The sequence below is a fragment of the Vipera berus genome (genome assembly GCF_964194415.1).
Source record: "Vipera berus genome assembly, chromosome: 1".
NCBI lineage: Eukaryota > Metazoa > Chordata > Lepidosauria > Squamata > Viperidae > Vipera > Vipera berus.
In genome coordinates, this window is record NC_138202.1 from 288,232,812 (window position 1) to 288,258,544 (window position 25,733).

A 25,733-nucleotide genomic window follows, 5' to 3' on the forward strand; every position below is an offset into this window, starting at 1 on the left:
GTAAGAAAGATGTTGAGACTCTAGAAAGAGTATAGAGAAGAGCAACAAAGATGATTGGGGGACTGGAGGCTAAAACATATAGGGAACGGTTGCTGGAATTGGGTATGTGTAGTTTAACGAAGAGAAGGGTGAGGGGTGACATGACAGCAGTGTAGCAATATCTCAGGGGCTGCCACAAAAAAGAGGGAGTCAAGCTGTTCTCCAAAGCACCTGAAGGCAGGACAAGAAGCAACGGATTGAAACTAGTCAAGGAGAGAAGCAACCTAGAACTAAGGAGAAACTTCCTGACAGTTAGAACAATTAACTAGTGGAACAACCTGTCTCCAGAAGCTGTGAATTTTTTTATTTATTTATTTTATTTTAATCCCATTTATATCCCGCCCTTCTCCGAAGACTCAGGGCGGCTTACAATTTAAGCACAAACCAATGTGCTTAGCAATAGCCTTCATTCTATGTATATGCCTGCTTATTAGGGCTTTCGCCCCCCCCCAAGCAGCATTATTACAAAGTCAGCTTATTGCCCCCAACAATCTGGGTCCTCATTTTACCTACCTCGGAAGGATGGAAGGCTGAGTCAACCTTGGAATACTCCAATACTGGAAGTTTTTAAGAAGAGACTGGATAGCCATTTGTCTGAAATATTATAGGGTTTCCTGCCTGAGCAGGGGGTTGGACTAGATGACCTCCAAGGTCCCTTCCAACTACTACTACTAGTACTAGTAGTTCTTCTTCTTCTTCTTCTTCTTCTTCTTCTTCTTCTTCTTCTTCTTCTTCTTCTTCTTCTTATTATTATTATTATTATTATTATTATTATTATTATTATTATTATTATTATGACACTTGGAGCATCTTAGGGAGATAAATATAAGGATGTGAGGACTGGGACTTTTGTTGGCTACAGATTTTCTACTTGTTATTGTCATTCAATGACAGACTCCAGTTTTCTGTTTTTTATCCCAAAACATATTCATGCTATCTGCTGCAGTTTTGTGGGTGGAGACCTGCATGATTTTGTTTGAATAAAGCTGAAAGAATTTTAAAGCATACCTGCACAAAACAGATATTTCAGCCTGAGGTCTTTTTCAGTGACATATAATGCGTACTGGCCAACTGCAATAAACACTTTCAAATGTTCAGAAAAGAGTAATCTACAGAGGTTGTAGATATAAACTGTGGGAAAGAGCTGCCTTAAAGTTATATATGAAAATACTTTAACATATCTAGTATAAATATATACATTTGGTCCTGACTAGTGCTTTTTTTATAAAAGAAAAAGGTGTCAGAACTCACACGTCATACAACCCACCTTGCCTATCCTACAAGGTTCCATCCAAAAAAGGTGCCAGAACTCCGTTCTGAGCATTTTATGACAAAAAAAAAGCCCTGGTCCTGACCTTGCAGATCTTTTATGATGGCTGATTGTTTCTCCAGGCCATGGGGCCCAGTTGAATTAAATCCCAACTGGTTTAGTTGTAGCATATTTTAGTCTGATTGCCATGTCATTGTTTACTGTTTTAGCTGGCCTTTAATGTATTGTTTTTGTTCAGGTTGTATTTGTTGTTATGTTTCTTTCTGTATTCCACCCAGTTTTACTTTGTTTGAGGTTGGATGGCCATATGAAACAAACAAATAAATAAATAAATTCCATAATAAGGTACTATGGATCAGTGCTAGTTTTGTCCAGGCTTGCGCCCTTGAAGTATTCTGTATTTTGCAAAAAGTGAGGACACCAAATTGGGGAAGGCTAATCTGTATAACTGAAGTGTCTGCCCAATCTCATCCTTGTTCTCATCAAAGAGAGTTCACCGCTTAGTTTGATTCTGAAGTTTTAGAAAAAAAGCTCATCGTATTCCTCCTTTTCAATCCTTCTAGCCATATATTCTTGCTGAAGAGTTGAACCGAGAACTACCACCTGAACAAGCTCAATACTGCGTCAAGCGAATGCCAGCCTACAAGGGACCAGGAGCTGTTCCTGGAGCTCTGGACTATACCTCATTTTCATCAGCATTGTATGGGGAAAGCGATCTGTAACTGGGGACTGACTCTGTGGGCAAGTGAAACTAGATATATTCCAGTCTGCTCCTTGAAAAAAAAAATAAGTAAGCTGACCTCACTACAATTTCTCAAGTTTAGCAGGAACATTCAGTAAGGAGCAATGCCCACGTAGTGTGCAGCATGATGAGTTTTTATGTTGTTTATATGTACTTGAACAAGCTTATACAGTGACAGACTGCACTGCCCCTCTGCCTTATCAGATTGTTGTTGTTCTTTTTAAATTAAAAATGGATAATCCCAAAGTGCCAAGTTAGAAAGCCTCAGGAAAAACAAAGGAAAAGAAAATATGCCTTTGAAAAAAAAACCACAAATCTAGCATATCTTTGATTTTCAAAACATGAAATGTTTTCAAGAATTCTGAACATTTTATCCAGGTCTTCCACAACCTCCCTCCGTGCAACTCCTTTTTCTTTCATACTATGGTAATGCTTTCACCTATGGATGCTGGGGTTTAATATGCTTGTGCAAGTGGAACTGCATATACAAGAGAAAATAAAAACCCAGGTCATGCCAAATAATCATATGAGATTGTTTTGTTCTTTTCAATGTGAAGCTTGGACAGGAATTCTGGTCTGACTTTCTAGTGGTATAAAATCATGATACCTCTGGAATTATTCTAAGAGGTTGATGACAAGGGCATCATCTTAATGGTGATAATAGCCATCTTAAAATCAATGCCCAGTTTAAAAGGGCACAGTGTTAGTAGCCTGGATATTATGAGGGAGTTCCATATTTTAGGATGGTGTCTGCTCTCTGCTCTATTCATTATACTATTGTAATTGGTCTTGGTTAATTCTAACAATATTGACATTTTATTACAACCAGTCTAAGGTACGTCGTGCAGCAGCTTCCTGCCAGTTATGTTCTTTCAATAGTTTGTAGAAAATCTATTTTATCTGAAGCCTAACAATCCCATGAAATAAATGCAAAAAGGTAAATGTTCATACAATAAGCAAAGAAAACTGTACAATCTACTACTATTAAAATGTGCCTTTAAAATAAAGTCTGCTTTTCAAGCCTTAATACTGATTCAGTTTCTGAGATTAAACTGATTCACTTTTAAATATTAACGGCGTGTCTTCTGGGCAACAGGGTTCTCACCTCATTTTTTAAAAGTTTTTGTTTATTTGCTTTATATGTAGTGAGGCATCTATCTTTTTTATTTATGTTTTTTTTATAATCAGAGTGCAGATGATTCTTTTTGCTGCTGCTCTTCTTCCTCTCAAAGACATTGATCCAGCTGATTTGTCAGAAAGTCGGGCCCAGGGGCAACTCCTGAAAGAGCAGATTTGTGATAAAAAAGATATTACTGGAATATACTGGGTTATAGGTTTCAGTAAAATGTATAATAAATCACACAGTTTGCTTCAGAGGAAGTAACTCTATGCATTTCAGAAAAAGAGTAAGAAGAGAGAGTGAAAGAAAAGGCAAGATATAAGGCAAAAGCCTACCCTGGTGCTTATAAATCATCATCAGATGGGGCTTAGCCCATTATTTTATGCAAATTAGGATATCTAATCTAGAGATTGCTTTGCAAGTCAAAATGCTGTTGCTTACATTTCATCAGCTAACAGGTATATGTAGTATATTGATGTGCTTAACTTCATGAAGATTCAGTCTGTTTTTATTGCAAGTTCTTTAAGTTTGCAATACTACAATCTCTTAAAATAATAAATAAATTTATGTTTCTGCACAATAAAGTAAAATACTTGAGCATGGGCAAACCTTGCTTCAGGCTTTACAAAAACCCCTTTGCAACCCTTCTTTAAGCTGCTTGGAGCCCCTTGAGGGGGTCACAGTCTGAGACCCAACAATATAACAGTTCTACGTGAAACACAAAATCCTGTGGTTTAATTCTCTCTTGATATGAGCTTTAGAATTTACATGAAAGTTCAGGTTGAGTTGAATTTACTAGCTCAGTGCCTGATAGCATCAACATGGAAATAGTCTATCATGGCTCCTTCTAAAGATTTTTACTTCCTACTTCAGCTTAAAGGGACGCGGTGGCTCAGTGGGTTAGGATGCTGAGCTTGTCGATCAGAAGGTCGGCAGTTTGGCGGGTCGAATCCTGAGTGCCGCGTAACAGAGTGAACCTAGCAGTTCGAAAGCATGGTAAAATGCAAGTAGAAAAATAGGGACCACTACGGTGGGAAGGTAACAGCGTTCTGTGCGCCTTTGCCGTCTAGTCATGCCGGCCACATGACCACGGAGACGTCCTCGGACAAGCGCTGGCTGTTCAGTTTTGAAACGGAGATGAGCACCGGCCCCTAGAGTCGGAAACGACTAGCACGCATGTGCGGGGGAACCTTTACCTTTACCTTACTTCAGCTTACAGTTTGAGATAGTTTGGTAATCTTCCATCCAATGACTAACTAGCTCTCATCCTGCTTAGCTTTTTCCAGAATTGGCTACATGTCACCTTCTGTGGTGCACAAAGTTTAGGCATGTCTGTTATTCTGCTTCATTGAATAGAGTTACAAATGTTTTAAGGAACACCTAATGTTATATTTGACCTCCCAGAATAATGAGGAGGCATTTGGGGGAACTGGATCCACAGATCTATTCCTATACTCAAACACACACATTATCAAATAACCCCAAACAAATTATCCATATTCTGTCTAAGTGAAGTATGAATGCAGCAGAAAGTTAGTTGGACTGTAGTATGAAGACATAACCAGAATGTGCAAGTCACAAGGGTAACACTGGATGTTTGAGGATGATCTGTCAGGGATCCTTTTCCAAGATCTCTCTCCATGCATCGTATCAGTGCTTTGCTTACAATGAATAAGAATGAACTGTCTTCTAATAGTGAATAATAGGAGCTGTGTAGCCTTTTTTTGTACCCTGGGTAATGGGAAAAGTCTACAGTGACTGCATTCAGACATTATACTAATTATATGATTTCTTGTAATGTGGCCTAGCGAAATGTCTGAACTCAGATAATTCTTTTATTAAACAAAATATGCTTAACAAAATCTTGATTTACTGTAGTGTGTGATATAGTCCCTTTTTAAAACCAGCATTTACCTAGTTGATTCCTCTTTGTATAACCTAGATACACCTACAGTAGTGGCACAATATCTGAGATTCTGCTCTAAGTAAGGCATGGTTAGAACTTAGCCAAGTTACACGAAATAAAAAACAGCCACAGCCAGCTTTGGACCCTTTCCCCTAAACCAGCATTTCTCAACTTTGGCAACTTTCAGATGTTATGGACTTCAACTTCCAGAATTCCAGAAGTTGAAGCCCATACATCTTAAACCTTTTAAGGTTGAGAAACACTGCTCACCATATTTAGTTTTTAATTTAAAAGGAAATACTAAACCTTTTTAGTATTTACCAAAGGAAAGAAATGCTGGAAACGTTGAAGAATTATAATATTCAGGATGACCAGATAGAAGAACTTCTCCAAATTGAACTGATTGTGACCAAATTTGGTGTCCTTGCAAAGAAAACTTGGATCTGACTGCAGAGAAAACGATTCCCCGAAGCCTGTAGATCAGGGGTGTTTAATCTTGACAATTTTGACTTGTGGGCTTCAATTCCCAGAATTCCTCAGCCAACCATGCTGGCTAGGAAATGTTGGGAGTTGAAATCCACAAGTTTTTAAATCTGTCAAGGTTGGACACCCCTACTGTAGATTGACCTCAGAAGACTCCTGTTATTAGGGCAGTTACAAGATTAAGTGATTAACCTGATTAAGCAATTGCAATAAGCAACCCTACCCTCTTTCTATTCGGACTGAGGCCGCAAGAAGGGATTTCCTACCCCTTACCCTCTAAAATATTAAAGCAAAAAGGAGTTTCCAGCGTTTGACTTCTCATCCTCTTCCCAAATGGTATTTTTGCTTTGCAAACTCACACAAATGCAGAGGAGCCCGCTGTATATTTCCATCATTGTCCGTTAAATTTGGCTAAATATGTCCATAAATAAACAATATGAGATATGTTTTCTGGCGATGCAGCAGAAATCTGGAAACGGAACACGTTTAATAATTGGCAAAATTAAACGTAGACATAGTAGTTCCAAAGTACACCGTTCCAACACACCACTTCCACGCCTTTTCCGTTGCAACATTCAAATCAACGTAACTTTTCTACACTGACAGCTGCATTTACATTCAACAACAATGTTATGCGTCTGCGCAGCTAGTGACGCGCACGCAGGCGCTTTCCTTGCCATAGTCTCCGGCCATTCTAACCAGTGGGTTGAAGTTCACTCGTTCAGATTTTGCAAGGCTGTTTCAAGCAGGATGTCGCCCACGATTCACGAGTTGGCTGAGCAGCAGGGTAGCGAGGAATCGGACGGTGCGTGTTACTAGGAGGCGGTTTGTGAAGTCCGATGGCTTGCAAGGCACAAAGTTTCTAACTTTGCTGTATGTTGGTCTGGGGATCGCAGAGAGTGAATGGGTTTCGCTATAGTAATCCTGTGAATGGGCTATCTAGTTTCCCCCCCCTCCTTACCTACGTAGGTTACACTGTCGGCAGGAAATTTACTATGTGTGCTGTACTCAGAAAGTAGACTCAATTAACTTTAGTCGTTCAGATACAGTGCACTTGAGAAATTGGGGTTTTAGTCCCCCCCCTATAAATATCCAAAAGGGAAGTGGCTGAGGTGGGTATCGTTGAATTTCTGAAGGAGAGCTAAAACGTTTTGAAACCCGGATGAATTAAATTAAGAATCAAAAGTACTGATTTGCTTTTCGAGGCACTTTTGGTTAACAGCTGCATCTTTCTCGCTTTAAGTAGCTGAATTGGACCTCAGAATATGATGTAACGAAACAAGTGCATTAAATAATACCTGGCTAAGCTGAGCTTGTTGATAATCAAAGGAAACATAGCAAGAACTATAGTGAACCAGCTCCCAGGCTTCCTCTGTATTCTGTTTTGGATAAGGCTCATCCACCTACTTGTTTTGTAAACCACGTGTAATTTTTCTACGGCGCTTGATTTCCTTTTCTCTATGAACACGTGATTCGAGCTGATCGGTATTTTGTTTGGATACAAACGATAGTTTTTAAAGGAACTTAGTTATAATTTAAGGTGATTTTCAGGCACAGAAGATGTAATGTATTGGGCTTGCTTGTTAACACCACCTGGTAGGCTGCTGGAGCAGGGAGCTAGCTAGGCTCCCACAATCTCAGACAACCCGTCTCCAGCGCTGCCATTGGTTGCCCCTAGGCGGCATAGTCAATGAAGCAGAAGTAGATGTTTTTCTGGAACTCCCTAGCTTTCTCCATGATCCAGTTAGCAATTTGATCTCTAGTTCCTCTGCCTCTTCGAAATCCTGCCTGTACTTCTGGTAGTTCTCGATCCACATACTGCTGGAGTCTAGCTTGTAGAATTTTAAGCATAACTTTACTAGCATGAGAAATGAGTGCAATGGTTCAAACTATCGCACCATTGCACTCATTTCTCATGCTAGTAAAGTTATGCTTAAAATTCTACAAGCTAGACTCCAGCAGTATGTGGATCGAGAACTACCAGAAGTACAGGCAGGATTTTGAAGAGGCAGAGGAACTAGAGATCAAATTGCTAACATACGCTGGATCATGGAGAAAGCTAGAGAGTTCCAGAAAAACATCTACTTCTGCTTCATTGACTATGCTAAAGCCTTTGATTGTGTGGATCATAACAAACTCTGGCAAGTCCTTAAAGAGATGGGCATACCAGACCATCTTATTTGTCTCTTGAGAAACCTATATGCAGGCCAAGAAGCAACAGTGAGAACTGGACACGGAACCACTGATTGGTTCAAAATTGGGAAAGGAGTCCGGCAAGGCTGTATACTGTCGCCTTGCCTATTTAACTTATATGCAGAGCACATCATGAGAAAGGCAGAGCTAGATGAATCAAAAGTTGGAATTAAGATTGCCGGAAGAAACATCAACAACCTAAGATATGCAGATGATACCACTCTAATGGCAGAAAGTGAAGAGGAACTAAAGAGCCTCTTGTTGCGAGTGAAGAAGGAGAGTGCAAAAGTTGGGTTGAAACTAAACATTAAGAAAACCAAGATCATGGCATCTGGCCCTCTCAATTCCTGGCAAATAGATGGGGAAGAAATGGAGGTAGTGACAGATTTTATTTTCCTGGGCTCCAAGATCACTGCAGATGGGGACTGTAGTCAAGAAATTAAAAGACGCTTGCTCCTGGGGAGGAAAGCCATGGCAAATCTAGACAGCACACTAAAAAGCAGAGATATCACCCTGTCAACAAAAGTGCGTATAGTCAAGGCTATGGTCTTCCCAGTTGCAATGTATGGCAGTGAAAGCTGGACCATAAGAAAGGCTGAGCGCCAAAGAATTGAAGCCTTTGAACTATGGTGCTGGAGAAGACTCCTGCGAGTCCCTTGGACTGCAAGGCGATCAAACCGGTCAGTCCTAGAGGAGATCAACCCTGACTGCTCTTTAGAAGGCCAGATCCTGAAGCTAAAACTCAAATACTTTGGCCATCTAATGAGAAGGAAGGACTCACTGGAGAAGAGCCTAATGCTGGGAAAGATTGAGGGCAATAGAAGAAGGGGACGACAGAGAATGAGGTGGCTGGATGGAGTCACTGAAGCAGTAGGCGTGAGCTTAAATGGACTCCAGAAGATGGTAGAGGACAGGAAGGCCTGGAGGAACATTGTCCATAGGGTCGCGATGGGTCGGACACGACTTTGCAACTAACAAAGGCGGCAATAGGTTGCTTCAAACCTATTGGCCGCCGCCTAGGGGCCAGGGTATAAATTGCTGCATCTGCAGCCCTGTTCTCTAGTTCAGATCCTGCAAGCAATAAACCCTGATTTTTGCTGAACTCACTCGCCTTGTCTTCATTCCTGTGCAACGAACCCAGTACACAACAGAAGAAATTTGATGGAATCCCATCAGATTAATGGTAATAGAATGTTCCTGTTTATCACATAGAAGCAAAAGATAGGTATACGTTTTGATGTGCTCTCTGCGTTTGCCACTAAACTTTGTCTATATGAAATCTTACTTAAGTCTCGCTTAAGGCAGTGCTATATGAAGTCACATGCCTGCAGGCCAGAGTGATTCTTATAGTACAGTTATAAAGTTCTACCACTTAATGTGTGATTTCTCCCTCTGAAACCTAAAATAGCATAAAAAGAAAAATCCATCCCAATTACAGTTATGCTGTCTGCTCCCTCCTTAGTTTAATGCACTGATTGGGCAGTAGGAGTAAAGCATCTTTCCCTTAAATACATCTTTCTGACTGCAGCAAGTGTTATCTGTCAGCAGCTATGACTGTGATCCTGGGTGTGCCCATGACATCTGTACAACTCAGGCGCTTTATGCATATATTCTGCAAAAATCCCCAACCATACAAACTCCACTCCACCAAGTAAGGGCAGTTAATTTGGTTTACTCTTTCCAGTGATGGTACAGGTAGTCCTTGACTTACGACCACAATTGAGCCCAAAATTTCTATTGCTAAATGAGAAATTTGTTCAGTGAGTTTTGCCCCATTTTACGACCTTTCTTGCCACAGTTAAGTGAATCACTGCAGTGGATAAGTTCGTAACGTGGATTAGATTCCCCATTTTATTTATTTATATAACATCAATATCTGCCTTCCTAAAGCAATTCAGGATGGCATGTCCATAATCCTCAATACTTCAGAGCTTGTGATTGATTGCGAGAAGAGATGCTGATAGCTTTAAATAAAGATTTTTTCCCCAAATGTTTTCATAATGCAGTTTCCCAAAAATCCCTGAAAGAGGAGATAGAATCCATTCTGAGAGAGCGCATTATGGTTTTGGATGGAGGCATGGGGACCATGATCCAGCAATATTTCTTAGAAGAAGAGGAATTTCGAGGTCAAGAATTTAAGGATCACCTGAAACCGCTCAAGGGAAATAATGACCTGTTGAGCATAACTCAGTCGGATATAATCTACAAAATTCACAAGGTGAGTGTGCAACTTGTTGAGTCTTGTACTAGAAAGGATTTATTGATTCTTCTGAGATGTATAACAATTCTTGAGAGCTACATTCACATGGTCTAGAAGTGTTTCTCAATGTTGGCCACTTTAAGCTGCGTGAACTTAACTCCCAGAATTCTGTTTGGGGAATTCTGGAGGTTGAAGTCTACATAGTTTAAAGAATAGAAATAGAATAGAATAAAAATTTAAAAACTGCTGAAATACTGGTATGGATAGAGCACAATTATGGGCACTTTCCTCAAAAATAGTTCTTCAGATGAGGGACATATGAAGATGGTTGCTGGGTAACATTTTTATTTGTTCAGTGAAAAAGGCAACAGAGTAAATTGTAGGAATGGAACATTTTCATTAATTTGAATGGCACTGGATCGTGCTCTTTTTTTCTTACTTTAAAAATGCATTGATAAATTAATTTCTGTTTTGGGACACTGTCTCATTATTTGCATCTGTGGATCTTCAGAAACAAATAAATGGCTGAAAAGCATTAAGAACATGTTAGTTTTAGCTTTTCATCTGTCTGGTGAATAGAGGAAACTCCTCTAAAGTCCCAGGTTAAAAAGAAAAAGTTTAAGAAGTATTAGAAAAAATATTTCCTTCACAGTTCACCAGAAAAAAAATATCTTATAATCTGTATCAGCAATGGCTTTAATCATCTACTTCAGACTTCCAAAATAGTATGCAATTTGAAACTGTCTTGGGCACCTGTTTGAAATGAGATCTGCTTGTTTTTAACTCAGTTAGGTCTTCAGGGACACTGATTCTCACTTCACTATTGAACTAAATAAATAGTTCTTGAGACTATTAGATTCAAAGGCTTGCCTGCTACTCATTATGTCTGTCATGGTTGGTAGAGGGCCATTTGAAAAGAAATTGGGGATTTGGTGACAGGAGATTTGCTATGATGATCTAGAATGGAGAAAGGCAAGCTGGAGGGAAGTTTTGATGTGGTTGGGTGTAGGACTTGATCAAATTTACATCCCACCTTTTATTTTGTAAAACCAAAAACAGCAGACATATGGTAATGTTCTTTCCTCCTATTTTCCCCATAATAACAATCCTGTGACATGAATTGGGCTGAGAGAGACTGATTGGCCCAGTCTGGGACTAGACCTCCCAGTCTTCTGGTTTCCAGGCCAGCACTTTAATCACTATACCACAGTGGTTCCCAGTTTGGAATACAGAGTCTTCATGTTATTTGGGGATTCTTTATGCAGCATGAAAGTGAAGGTGCCCCTGAGGCCTGGCTACCTGTCTTCACGGTGTAATTCCTCGGTGCTTAAACGGCACTATCAAACAGGAATGGAAGGGAAAGGCTTTCTCTGATTTCTAAGAAGTTACTAGTGCTACAAAACTATAATCCAGGCTGGTTTGAGCCTTTAAATACTAGCACATCCATGCATTGATAATATGTGTCAGTGTTTTACCCAGGCTGTGTTTTTTTTTAAAAAAAAACGTTCAGTGCTTTTATCTTTTGGGAATTGCATGGCTTTGAAAGCTTCAGGTGTGATCCAGACCTTTTTGTTTGTGCTCAGTTGTGTTTAAGCGGAGCACCAGGGAGTCCAAAGTAGATCTTTGGGTTGGCACTAGAACCCGGCTGACGGGTGTGTTAATGGTTTGGCCAAATGTCATGGCAGAATATGCTGCACTGTTATCTGGTCAAGAGGGTTTTTAGATGGCCTCTCAGCCAAAGCAAACCCAACAGCATTGCTGGTATGAGTTCTTCAGAGGGGTATCTGTCTTTCCAGCTAGCGTTTTGTGTCTACAGTGTCCCAGGGCTTGGGGTGCTAAAATGAGTCTGCAGTTACAGCAAGTTCCATGCCATGGGTATTTTTCACATATAATGTCTTAAGATAAATAACTTTCCTTGAAAAAAGAGACTTCTGTATGCATTAATATGGCAGTGAATCACCAGCAGGGGGATTACAGTAAAATGGTCCTTTGACAACTCCTATCTATGAAAAGACACACCGATTAATAAATAGGACATGTGATGAGATATATTGCAATTTTAGTGGAATTAAAATCATTATTTATACATTTGCAGATGCCAGGCAAATGCATTTCAATATTTACTATTGCATAACTCACCCAGCCATCCCATTCCCATGTGCACAGATATTTGCAACCCCAATTCATGTTCTAGGTTTTATTTGACTAGGGAAGGGCATGTACTTCAGATGTTTTTGCTATAGATATAGCATACGCTATATATATATATAGTAGAGAAGGACCAAAAGACAGCAGTAGTGACTGATGTAGCAGTGCCAAGTGACAGCAATATCAGGAAAAAGGTGCATGAGAAACTGGAGAATTAACAGTGCCTGAAGGAAAAACTAGAGAGGATATGGAAAATAAAGACTAAAGCAGTCTCAGCGGTGGTATGAGCACTCAGGGCTGTGACTCCTAAGCTGGGACAGTGGCTCCAACAGATCTCAGGAACAACATCGGAGCCATCTACCAGAAGAGTGTCATGTTAAAAAATACTGCTCAAAACCCTTAAACTCCCTGGCCTCTGGTAGAGGACCCGAGATTAAGGAAAACAGATGTGTGTGTGTGTGTGTGTGTATAAACCAATTTTATTATAACAACCCAAATCAGTCTGGTGCAGAATGAAGGCCTCTGTTGAAAATTACGTAGATCCGGTGCAGGAGAGAGCAATTGATCTAAAGTAACATACCGTATATACTTGAGTATAAGCCGAATTTTTCAGCCCACTTTTTGGGCTGAAAAATTCCACTTCGGCTTATACTCCAGTCAACAAAAAAACTTACCGAGGACTTGTGCGCGGCCGAGGCTTTGGTGCTTCCGGGATCGCGCGCACCTCTCCCAAGCCACCGCCGTCCGAGACCTGCAGGTCTCCGTTCCTCCGCACCCTGCCTGCCTGCTTCTTTCAGCTGTCTGCCCATCAGCTGTCCATAGGGATGCTGCAAAGCTCTCCTTCTCTAGGCCTTGGACTCCCTCCTGGCTGAAGAGTAGATGAACCAAGCCAGCAAGGAGACAAAATGTTTCTGCAGCTGTTTTTCCTCTGAAGGTTTTTTTTGTTTTTTTTTTTAAAAGTAATCTCCGAAGGTTATGCCAGAAAATGGAGGACGCTGGGTCTTTGCAAGCTTTAGCTGTCTGCCTGGCTGCCTGAAGGCCGCCCTTTTCAGGCAGTCTGACAGACAGCTAAAACTTGCAAAGACCCAGCGTCCTCCATTTTCTGGCACAACTTTTAGGGATTTATTATTATTATCCCTACTACTACTATTACTACTACTACTACTTCAGGAGTAAAAAGTTGCAGAAAAAAATTCTCTCCTTACTAGCTTAGTTCCTCTACTCTTCCATCTGGAGCCAAGGTAAGATTTTAAAAAGGGATATTGGTTGGAAGGCAGAGGGAGAGTTTAGTTTTAGCATCTAAAAAAAGGGGGGGGGAAATCAGCGAGTACATCCCAACCAGCTTTTTATGTTTTTGTTATTGAAGAAATATGGGGGAGGGGGAGGGGTTCTGGGGTGGGTTGGGGAGGGGATAATATTGTAACTTCAATAAAAATTTTCAATAAAAAAAAAAGAAATATGGCTTTCTGGGGGAAGGTGGGGAGGGCGTTAAGGAAGGAAAGGGTTTTTGGAAGCTCATCCTGAAGCTGCCTTTTGTGCAAGGGGCCTTTTCTCAAAGCCTAGAGAGGCAGCTTTGTTGCCTCCCCGTAGACAGCTGATGGGCGAACACCAAAAGCTCCAAAAGGCTAGGGAACTAGTCCCAGAACACCTTGGTAGGAGGAAGGGCAGAGGCAGAATTGGGAAAGAGGTAAGACAGGGTTTTCCTTCCCAGATGTTTCTCTTTGGCAAGACAGCCAGCTGTGCTGAAGCCCAGTATCTGGGGGTGGGGGAGACCTGAGGCAGGCGGGCTGGTGCTTGCATTAGGCCTCCCAGGATCCCAGAGGCTTGCAGAGCGCGGATCCAGCCTCCGAGGCATGCAGAACGGCGGATCGGCTTATACTCGAGTCAACAACTTTTCCCAGTTTTTGGGGGTGAAATTGGGGGTCTCGGCTTATACTCGAGTCGGCTTATACTCAAGTATATACGGTAACTGGTTTCTACGCCAAAGGGAGGACTTGACCCCTCTTCTAATCCAACATCTTAGCCTTTTGTTAATTAATCAGAAAGACAATTTATTTGCATGTATTTATTGAATTGAATTGAATACTTTACTTGGCCATGCATGATTAGATACACAAGGAATTTGTCTCCGGTACAAAAGCACTCAGTGTAAATAAAATATAAATAAATCTTAACCCTTATACCATACTGTCTCTCATTCATTAATTCCTGTAGTCATACCCTTCTACACCTCTATACACACATGAAGGAAATTGAAAGTAGTGTTTTTATTTTTCTGTTCAGATTTTAACGTTGTAAGCTGCTCAAAGCCATTAGCTGGGTGGCCTTAGAAATGTTATAAATGAATAAATGTACATTTGCACATACACTAAAACACATACATACATACTTAAGTTATTTCAAAAGAAATAACACTTGGAAATACTGATATTTTCTTAATTTTTAAAGAGACTGGGTACATAGAGAAATATATTCAGTTATCAGTCAGTTTCACTGAAAATCTCATTGAAAATCTAAATTAGGAATTCTTCCTGATAGCGTTTTGATTAAAATACAACAGACTGTAATTACCTTTGTCCTCATTTATTTTCTTTGCTGCTAAGGAAAAAAATGCAAGAGTTTAAACTTGACACAGTCATATTGGAGCCTCCAAATCTGAAATATAACTACATTTCTTTGTACAGTATAACAACATGAATATGGAACAGGAATTGCTTCTTTTGCCATTTTCAGTTATAATTTAATTGTATAATATATTGTAGAGTTTCCTCTCCTGCTGTTCAGATAATGAAAAAAACATAAGCTGAGCTTGCAGTTGAGAGGATTTCTAAAGCTTTTCCTCTTAATCTCAAAGATTAATAACAGAACTAAAAATGATCAGGGACAATGTCTCATTTTATATCTAGTTATATCTAGCAGTGATAGGCAAACTGTTAACTATGTGTAGTCTGTTCAAGAAACTAGTAGACAGCTCATTGATAATGTATCTTTGGACTTGATTAGAGCAATCATCTATTTAGTAGCCATTGACTGAGTTCTGCTTTCTGACTGTTGAATAATTTAATTACAGATGAACTTTGTTTTGTGTTGTTCTTCAGCTCACTACATTTGAGTGTACGGGTGTGTCTACTGACTTCAAGCAGCATCTAGGTGGTGGCTCCAAATTCTGTTTTAATTTCCCAGCATTGCCCCGACAATAGGACAATTTAGAATGATTCCTGAAGAAAATTAAACTTTGCTCTGTTGGCCTTCTCCAGATATTGCTGTTGCTTATTGTTATTTTAAGACCAATCATAAGAGCATTTTTTTCTAGGTGTTCTTCACTCTGGAGCTGGTACTCTGTTTAAAAATACTGGTACAGTCCCCATTGAATTAAAATCCATTGTAGGGAAGATTAGATTATACTTTCTCTAAAAAAATGTTCCTTTTTCAACAAACCCTGCCCATATCTGGTTGTACCGTGTTTCCCATTCCTAGTTTCCTGAATTTCCAAGCTTTAGTTGGAAGTATAAACAAAGAGAGTATGAGCCCTGGTGGTGCAGTGGTTAAAGTGCAGTATTATAGGCAAACTGCTCAGAGCCTAGAGTTTGATCCTGACAGGGCTTGAGGTTGACTCAGCTTTCCCATCCTTCTGAGGTTGGTAAAGTGAGGAGCCAAATTGTTGGGGGTAATATACTGACTTTGTAAACTACTCAGGGAGTGCTATAAAGCAGCAGCCCCCAACCTTTTGGGTGCCAGGGACCCGTTTTTCTGTGGATTGGAGGGGCATGGTTTCACATGCTGCCTCCATCCCGTGCGTGTGTGGATGGGGCTTCACTTGCTTGTGTGGCCTGGTTCGTAGTGGGCCATGGACCAGTGTTGGTCCACGGCCTGGGAATTGGGACCCCTGCTGTAAAGCATTATAGGGCGGTATGTAAGTCTAAATGCTATTATTTCAATTGTTCTGTTCTTACAGGAATACTTGCTTTCTGGTGCTGATATCATTGAGACAAATACTTTCAGTAGCACTAAAATAGCACAAGCTGACTACAGCCTTGAACATCTGGTAAGAACTTTTGATTTCTTATTTGTCAGGTTTGGGTTTTCCTTTGACCTGCTTTGATCAAGCTGCCTGGATTTGCTACTTGTGTTTCACTTGATCATTTGCCAAAAGAGCCTAATTGCAAAAAACAGCAGTGCTTTGCTTTGTTACAGGTAATCCTAGATTGAGCCCAAATTTTTGTTGTTAAGTGAATTTTGCCTCATTTTACAACCCTTCTTGCCTCAGTTGTTAAGTGAAACACTGCAGCTGATAAGTTAGTAACCCGGTTTTTAAGTGAATCTGGCTTTCCCATTGATTTTGCTTGTCAGAAGATCGCGAAAGGTGATTACATGACCTTGGGACACAGCACCGGTCATAAATATGAACCATTTGTCAAGCATTTGAATTTTAATCACATGATCATGGGATCATAACTGTGAAAAACGGTCATAAGTCACTTTTTTCAGTGCCGTTGTAAATTTGAACAATCACTGAACTGTTGAAAGTCGAGGACTATCTCTATTTCCAACTTCGTTATTGTGGATGTTTGTTCTTTCCCACTACTGTTCATGCTTGTATAATGTTGCTTTGTAGTAGGTTAATGTAAACTAGTCTTTAAAATGCTGTTATCTGGGTGAGGACTTTAAGAAATGGTTAAGATCTTTTTTTGTTGTTAAATTATTTTTCTTTTCCTTGAAAAAAAGCAAACAGATGCCGTATCTGCAACGATAGATGTTTGCATCTTTGCAAGAGTATGCCACCTTTCATATCCTGTTGACTGATCTGAATAGCAGCCAAGACATGAGTGTTTTTTTAATGAATCATCTCCACAAGGCTGTTTTTAATCCTGTGTTGTGTTTTTAGCTGACATCATTTTCCAGATTCTTGAGATAAATTCATTTGTAACAGTGCTGTTTTGAAGGTGATTGTGAATTATAGTGTTAAATGAGTAATCCATGGGTTTGCAAATTCTCTGCTGCTTCTAATGCAGCCAAGAAGCAGCTTTTTTCCCTTCTGTCTGCTTGGCTCTTTGATCTGGCTCACTTATCCCACTATGTCAGAAATATGTAAAACCAATTTTGGCTTAACGCCATGTGTAAACCCTCCTTTGCCCATGTCTTCTTCTCACCCACCTTGATTCATTTCAGAAGTAGAAATTCCTAAATGTGCAAAAAACACATTTGTTTACAGTGAACTGGCATAATCTCTGTTCTGTTTCATTGTGGCTTTGATGCGTTTTGGCCCCTAAGATTAGTTCCTGCCAATTGGTCCTTCTAGACCGGGGGTCCCCAACCCCTGATCTGTGGACCGGTACTGGGCTGCGGCATGCCGGCAACTGAGCTGCACCAACAACAAGCAAAGCCCCATCCGCAGGATGCAGGCAGCACACAAACCACGCCCCCTCTGGTCTGCGGAAAAAGCTCTCTCCATGTAACCGGTCCCTGGTGCTCAAAAGGTTGGGGACCTCTGTTCTAGACAATCTGAAGACTGTTAAGGAGCCTCTGTATGAGATCTTTTGACTGCAAAACTATAATGGACAGTTCAGTGCAGTGCAAATGAAGTTTATTAATTTTTTTGTATCTACCACCTCCCAATCTGTTATTAGGCTTATCGGTTAAATAAAATATCAGCCCAGATAGCTCGAAAAGCAGCTGATGATGTTACTGCAGAGACGGGTGAGTAACTTGACACACTGATATACATTTGTATCATGAGTTATCTAGGCTTGCTAATGTGGTTTTAGGTGTGGTTTAAATCGCCATATTACAATTTTCCTTTGATGAAGAGTGAAAAACATATAAGAGCCCTTAGAGCAGTATTACCTGATTTGCTGAGATATAATTACCTGAATTTTAGCACCACTTTTTGATTTTTGTATTTTTACCAATAACTATTTTAAATAGTTATTGATATTTTGAGTCTACCTTTCTTTATTATTTTTATGCCAAACTGAATTTTGTAAGGTCCAAGTTTTGATGGCTTTTAGTATTGTGTGAAATAATAAATGCAGTTTGTGGAGCAAAGATGTAATATGATCATTAGAAGGCTGCTGTATTCTGAACCAATTGAAGCTCTTCAAGGCCAGCTTGAAGGCCTTTCTGGTCATAGTGATATCTTTTCTTCACACAGGAGCTGTGAGTCCAGGAGAACCTCCAAATTGCTTATATGATTCTAGGCAACCCCACCTAGAACTAAAGATGGAAAACGACCAGATCCAGGAGGCCATAAAATCTAAAGCCACTCTCTTGTTAGATTCACCTGAAGTCTATTCTTCCCCATTCAGACCCCCCGCCCAACATGCTTGCTATGAGTATAGAGCAGCAGTCCCCAACCTTTCCCGCTTGACAGCCTGGTGGGGGGGGAGGATGGTTTTGTGTGAGTTGTAGGCACGCACCTGAGCATGTGCAGCTCTTTCAAATAGAGCTTCACTTATGAGCGTAAGCACCCTCCACTCTCACAAATGGAACTTTGCGTGTGAGCCCAAGTGCCTATTGCTCGCACAAATGGAGCTACGCATGTGCTCGTCTGTCACATGAGTGGCCTGATTTGAAACGGGCCACAGCCTGGGGGTTGGGGACCTCTGGTATAGAGAGAAATATTGCTGCTATGGGAGAACACCATACCAGAAATATTGATTTGGGCCAAAACCACACTTAGTAATTTGGAATGGGAACAATATCAAAATAGGAGAGGTCTTAACACAAAGGAAGTAGGATCTCCATGTTTTAAGTTTGAAGTCAACATTTTCTTTTACGTTTTTCCTGCTTTTGCACTTTTCTTCTTAAAATTGTGACATTTGGACTTTTCTTCTTAAAATGGCGATAAGTTTATTTTAGGATTATGCTATTCTTTTCATAGGCTTATTGCAAAAATGGTAGGAAATAAAAAAAAATTAAGAGCTAAAAAAAGAAGTTCAGTGGATACTTGCAATTCTGGGGTCACAGATTGCCCATACCTATCTTTGGTGTTCACTTCAGGATTTTGTTCATTTATAATCTAAAACAATGGTCATTATTATAGTATATGAAGATCGGTAGAAGTAGACTTTTGCACTCAAAAGTGGTCTCTCTAGCAAGACATTTTTTTGGCAGAATGGATCATCTAATCTCTGGAAAGCAGTCATGGTTTTTCATTGCAACATACAAATGAAGACCATAAGATCAGATATTGTCTGATATTTTGCATTTCTTTGTCGTACAGTCCAAAGTTCATCATCCAAATATTGTGCTTGTGCTTTTCTCCTTTGTTAAGGAAGTAAAAGATACGTGGCTGGAGCAATGGGCCCCACAAACAAGACCCTTTCTGTTTCCCCATCCGTGGAAAGCCCTGATTATCGGAATGTTAGTAAGTATTTTCATTCATAATCTTAAAACTGAAAATGATTTATTAATTTGGTTTTATGTGCTTCTGTCAGTTTAGTTCTAATTGCAGTTCTGCCATATTGACTCAAAACATTTGACAGTTCTAAAGATTTTCTCACTTTGAATTTTATTTCATGTTTGGTTACAGTTAATAAATTCATAATTAATGACACATTAAAAGAGCCCCAGGTATTTTTAAGCAGTCAAGTAAACATTTAGTAATATCTGATAGTCCAGCTGTCAGCCCAGGTGTCATCATCTCAAACAATAAGGAGTTACAATGCAGGTTTACCTTCAGTCCTATCTAACAGGTATGGAACATATGAGAACCACCTTTCCAGATGAAACTGGAAAGTGCATTTTTCATTGTTGTAACTATTCGTTGCTGTGTTTTAGCTTTTGATGAATTGGTAGATGCCTACACTGAACAAGCCAAAGGTCTTTTAGATGGTGGAGCAGATATCATGCTGGTTGAAACCATATTTGATACAGCCAATGCCAAGGTGAGTTTTTAAGTAGAACTTTAGCAGTTCATAATGATAATGCCCATTCCCAATAATATGTGAAAAGGAAATCATATGCATATGCTAATAATAGGCAGGCTGTGCTGGCAAATATCCCTTTATTTACTGTAAAATGAGAGTTTGGCTTCCTTTTAAGAGCAACTAAAGGTTTGGATACTGTTGTCCTATGGTTTACGACGTCAGAAATTCAGATTTGGAAATCTGTGTCATGAGATTTTTTTTAAAAATGTACACAATTATCTTTATCTGTTTTCTGGAATTCTTGCCACAAAGTCAAGACAGTAAAGTGAAGCAAATAGAGGCAAACCTGAATCTTTAGTTTGCAGAAGAGATATAGTTTATAATGTAGGACGTGCCTTGACCTCTCTTCTCTGAGCCTTGAAGATCTCTGTGAAGTTCATACTCCTGGCTGAAGCTGAAATTTGGGATTAAAATAAAGTCTGGGATATATAACTTTTTTTTAATGTGTACCAATGTGTTCTCTGCACGGTGCCCAGTTGAGTTGAGGTCTTATTAAGGCATCTGACCTGATTCAATTTCTGTGTGGACTCTCAGGCTCTGTTCTGCAATAAATCCTGCAATGGAAGACACTGGTCAGTCTGTTTCTTGTGATTACAAATGTCCAGCAGGCTCCACTGTAGTTTGCATATTTTACTTGACTGTGTGTATGCATGTTTTGGAGCAGGGTTGAGTTGTACACTTTCATTAGTGGTAATTTGTCCCCTTTCTCGTCCATATCTATAAAATGAGAATTTCCTAAAGTACGGGAAATTAATTTACTGTGATATTTTCATTGGACAGGCAGCTCTCTTTGCTCTCCAAAAATTGTTTGAAGAAGAATATGAACCGAGACCCTTGTTTGTGAGTACATTCTGATTAAACGTAGAATTATCCAGTTTTTCTGAAAAAGAGTGCATTCCCTTTTTTCTACAGTAGCTAACACAATCCAGAACATTGTGTTTTGGAAACCTCACATATCGTGTGTTAGCTTCCTCTTTCCAATATGTGCTTTATAGCTTTCTAATGATAATAAATGAATGACCTGCCACACGTAGCAGTCTGAAAATGTCCCCTCAATAATATTACCAGTGTGCCAAATTATAAAAATCTTGCCTGGCCTGCTCATTATTTTCCCTTGGGAGATGCCAGCCTTAAGTCTTAGTAATTTTCACACTTAAGTTATGGCTTCATTAGCTGATAAGGCTGAATTGTGGGCTCAGCAACTGTAATATGTGGCATATTTTGTTTGTGTGTTTTTTACGTGTTTAAAAATATTTTAATTCCTGCCCAGAATCTCTGCACGCTAAAAATACAAATAAATAATATTATTGCTCAGTGTGCAGTTCTGTGCTCTAACTCAGAAGGGAGCTGCTGCTGAGTCTTGGAATGCTCCTTTTCTTCTCAGCTGCTGTTTGCTGTTTTAAATGTGCTGAGTTCCAGCTGGGAACTTCAATAGTCGCCGAAAGCTTCCTAAATCTTATAGATAGCTTCCTGTTCTCCACTGCTCCATATAGATAGCAGGCAGCACCTCTTTCTCCCGCTGGGAGCAGCCAGTCTGTCTGGTACAAGAGCAGATAATTGGATGTTTTTGATGTGATAGTTACATTCTAGCTGCCCTTGATTGACCAATGTGCTGTAGGAGAGGATTGCCATAATGCCCAATACGTTGTCCTATGCACTTTGTGACCTGAAGCTGGGAGATGATAATCCCATTAGGGAACATCTGTCGTTGATTAAAGGAGGGACAGTGCCAAGAGCCTGTGGAGAATATATGTGTTAAATACATATTTAACACATGTATTCTCCATAGGTTCTTGGCACTTGATCCCCAAATTATTTTACTGATATATACTATACAGGTATAGTATAAGGCAGGGGAAGGCAACCTCGGCTCTTTTATGACTCATAGACTTCAACTCCCAGAATTCCTGAGTCAGCTATTCTAGGAGTTGAAGTCCATGAGTCATAAAAGAGCCGAGGTTGCCTACCCCTGGTATAGGGGGTGCCTTGCTCAATAGTAGTAACTGTGAGAGGGATCTTGGAATCCTAGTGGATAATCACTTCAATATGAGCCAGCAGTGTGCTGCAGCTGCCAAAAAAGCCAATGCAGTGCTGGGCTAAATTAACAGAGGGATAGAATCAAGATCAGTTGAACTATTAATACCACTTTACAATGCCTTGGTAAGGCCACACTTGGAATACTGCATCCAGTTTTGGTCACGATGTAAAAAGGATGTTGAGACTCTAGAAACAGTACAGAGAAGAGCAACAAAGATGATTGGGGGACTGGAGGCTAAAACATATAAGGAACGGTTGCTGGAATTGGGTATGTCTAGTTTAATGAAGAGAAGGACGAGGGGGACATGATAGCAGTGTTCCAATATCTCAGGGGCTGCCACAAAGAAGCGGGAGTCAAGCTATTCTCCAAAGCGCCTGAAGGCAGGAGAAGAAGCAATGGATGGAAACTAACCAAAGAGAGAAGCAACTTAGAACTAAGGAGAAATTTCCTGACAGTTAGAAGAATTAACCAGTGGAACAACCTGGCTCCAGAAGCTGTGAATGCTTCAACACTGGACGTTTTTAAGAAGAGAGAGGACAGCATTTGTCCAAAATGATAAAGGGTTTCCTGCCTGAGCAGGGGGTTGGACTAGATTTTTTTTTTAATCCCATTTATATCCCGCCCTTCTCCGAAGACTCAGGGCGGCTTACAATTTAAGCACAAATCAATGTGCTTAGCAATAGATGACCTCCAAGGTCCCTTCCAACTTTATTTTTATTGTTGTTATTGTTGTTGTTGTTATTATTATTATATGAGGGCATTTGTTGCACAAAGATAGCAAGGAAAACCAATTATTTTGCTTTTATAAGCTTGTGGTATTTTTAGGGTAAGCTTAATGGAGAAGAACTTGATATGTACAATAATTCAGAGGATAGTCTGTTGAACTGGAATTGCTGCTACTTTTGGTTCTGCTATATGTTACTGTTTCCGTAGATAACTGGTTTTCATAGGGGTTTTTTTGGTAATGAGAATATATACACTGTATACCAGATTAGAAATATAATACAAATATAACCCCAATTAAAAAAGACCTGCAGTGTTCAGAAGAAATGTCAAGTTTCATCAGGCATAATAATAGATAGATGAGGAGAAGGACTTATTTTCATACTGCTATTGAAAATGGACTTTTTTTCCTCAAAAACCCTATCTTATTTGAGCAAAAATTCAACTGTGTTTTGAGTACTGAATACAGATAAAAAATTTATCCTGTGCTTTTTGGATAGATTGGTCCTCCCCAGTCAGTTGCCTTTGAGGTGAACTGAAATTTCAGCACAGGAATGGCTGGGGTTTGTGGATATTGTAGTCCCCCCAATGCACAGAAGGAATCTGGATATTGTAGTCTCTAAATGCATGAAAGGGATTTGAAGAAATTTGGGATAGAAATAGAAGCTACTCACTTCCAGACTTTTGCGGCAAGTCAGATGTTTTTAACTGAAGCATTAAAGTTAATTTCACTCTAGCATCTATTATTGCACTGTTTTTAATGTTGCTACTTTGTCTACCTCCCTACTGTCCTTGTGGTTTACAGGTATCAGGGACCATTGTTGACAAAAGTGGCCGTACTCTCTCTGGACAGACTGGGGAAGCATTTGTCATCAGCATATCTCACAGCCAGCCACTTTGGTGAGAAAACAGACACCCTGGATTTGCTTTACAATAAGCTTTGCAGCTGCAAAAGATTCTATAACCATTTTGCTAAAAGAGATTCCATAACAAGGAGCTTGCACAGTTAATTTCTGCCATTGCTCAGATTACCCACCATCTAACATCACTGGCTGTTTTCAGAGAAATCATTAATTTCAAAGGATGCATTTCTCCATAGGAAAATGCAGCCAACTATCTGGAAAAATCAAATCCTGCCAGGGCTCTTTCCTAGTATGGTTTCTTCACTGTTGGAAAGGGATTGGCATACACACACAATCCCCAAATTGTTTTGTAAGTTGTTGTTGTTAGCTGCAAAGTCATGTCCGACCCATCGCGACCCTATGGACAACATTCCTCCAGGCCTTCCTGTCCTCTACCATCTTCTGGAGTCCATTTAGGCTCACGCCTACTGCTTCAGTGACTCCATCCAGCCACCTCATTCTCTGTCTTCCCCTTCTTCTCTTGCCCTCAATCTTTCGCAGCATTAGGCTCTTCTCCAGTGAGTCCTTCCTTCTCATTAGGTGGCCAAAGTATTTGAGTTTTAGCTTCAGGATCTGGCCTTCTAAAGAGCAGTCAGGGTTGATCTCCTCTAGGACTGACCGGTTTGATCGCCTTGCAGTCCAAGGGACTCGCAGGAGTCTTCTCCAGCACCAAAGTTCAAAGGCCTCAATTCTTTGGCGCTCAGCCTTTCTTATGGTCCAGCTTTCACTGCCATACATTGCAACTGGGAAGACCATAGCCTTGACTATACGCACTTTTGTTGGCAGGGTGATTTCTCTGCTTTTTAGTGTGCTGTCTAGATTTGCCATGGCTTTCCTCCCGAGGAGCAAGCGTCTTTTAATTTCTTGGCTGCAGTCTTTCTATCCACTAGGTGTAATCGTGATTTGCTTGTTGATTTTCTTCCTTGTCCCATATAGTTTGTGCATTGGATATGATTCCAAATAGACCTGCAGTTTTCCTCCTTCAGTCTTTGCCTACAGCTTGAAAATAGTTAATAAATACTGCCAAGCAGATGAGTACTTTAGGTTTATCAGCTGAAGAAATTAGAACAGCTGCTTTGTTTGTCCCCGGATGATAAAATTTGTCACATCTGGTAAAGTTTGGAAATGCTTGATGCTGAAGCTCTACTGCAGTTAATTCATCTCATTACACAGATGCAATGCAGCAGTTATAGGCTGAAGTCTGTTCTTCCTCTCTGTTTTTGTGTCTTGGGGAAATGACTGATCAAAAAGGAGCAAGCAAGAAGAATAGAAAACCTGTACAGGGAGTTCAGCAAATGAGGCTGGTAGGAAGATAGATGGAATGCTGTAATGAGGCAAAGAAGCTAAAGTGAAAAAAAGAGCTCTGACTGGCGAGTTAAAAAGTGTAAAAGCTAATAAACTGGTCATGATTCCACAAAATTAAATGGAATTTATTTATGGATTGGTAAGGAAGGCATCTTTGACCATATTTATCCTGGCTGAAAGTCTTGTTGAATAATGGGTCAGTAAGACATAAACCAGCTTATTTATACCAGGGCTTTTCAACCTTTTCCCTCATTGTACCACTTTTAGGGTATGGCAACATCCGAGTACCACCAGTCGCCTAGCAAGGTGTCAAAAACTTATAAGCAAAAAAAAAAAAAAAAAAGAAAGGAAAAAAGTGATGAAGTACAGGTATTCCTCGACTTACAACAGTTCGCTTAGTGACTGTTCGAAGTTACAATGGCACCAAAAAAAGTGCCCCCCAAGCCACAGCCGAGCAAAACACCTGTCTGCCCACCTGGTGGCGCTCTTCTTCCTATCCGAGGTTTTCATTGTTGTAAGCATTTCTGTTGAGGATTGTCAGTGGGGGTGGGGTGATGTTTGGTTTTTATTCCCCCCCCCCTCTGCTGGGTGGTTGCAGCAGGTTTTGGTCACTTCACACGACCCTGGGACAATGTGACTGTCATAAATATGAATCAGCTGCCAAGCATCTGAATGTAAATCACAAGACCCTGGAGATGCTGCAACATTCCAGCTGATCGGCGCTTCTTCTGGACTC

At 40.2% G+C, this 25,733-nt stretch overlaps 2 protein-coding genes across 2 annotated transcripts in view; both read left to right on the forward strand.

The window, feature by feature from the left end:
- Window positions 1-2,040, forward strand: part of ACTN2 (actinin alpha 2) — a 46,086-nt gene extending 44,046 nt beyond the window's left edge. The window contains exon 20 of the mRNA XM_081328498.1: window positions 1,873-2,040. Coding sequence (XP_081184624.1) covers window positions 1,873-2,031 — 159 coding nt within the window. The 3' untranslated portion in view covers window positions 2,032-2,040. The remainder of the gene's footprint in view (window positions 1-1,872) is intronic.
- A 4,197-nt stretch (window positions 2,041-6,237) lies between these two features.
- The window catches only part of MTR (5-methyltetrahydrofolate-homocysteine methyltransferase), a 91,516-nt gene continuing 72,020 nt past the window's right edge, over window positions 6,238-25,733 (forward strand). The window contains exons 1-8 of the mRNA XM_081332664.1: window positions 6,238-6,365; window positions 9,760-9,971; window positions 16,057-16,146; window positions 17,729-17,798; window positions 19,375-19,467; window positions 19,881-19,987; window positions 20,810-20,869; window positions 23,596-23,690. Coding sequence (XP_081188790.1) covers window positions 6,311-6,365; window positions 9,760-9,971; window positions 16,057-16,146; window positions 17,729-17,798; window positions 19,375-19,467; window positions 19,881-19,987; window positions 20,810-20,869; window positions 23,596-23,690 — 782 coding nt within the window. The 5' untranslated portion in view covers window positions 6,238-6,310. The remainder of the gene's footprint in view (window positions 6,366-9,759; window positions 9,972-16,056; window positions 16,147-17,728; window positions 17,799-19,374; window positions 19,468-19,880; window positions 19,988-20,809; window positions 20,870-23,595; window positions 23,691-25,733) is intronic.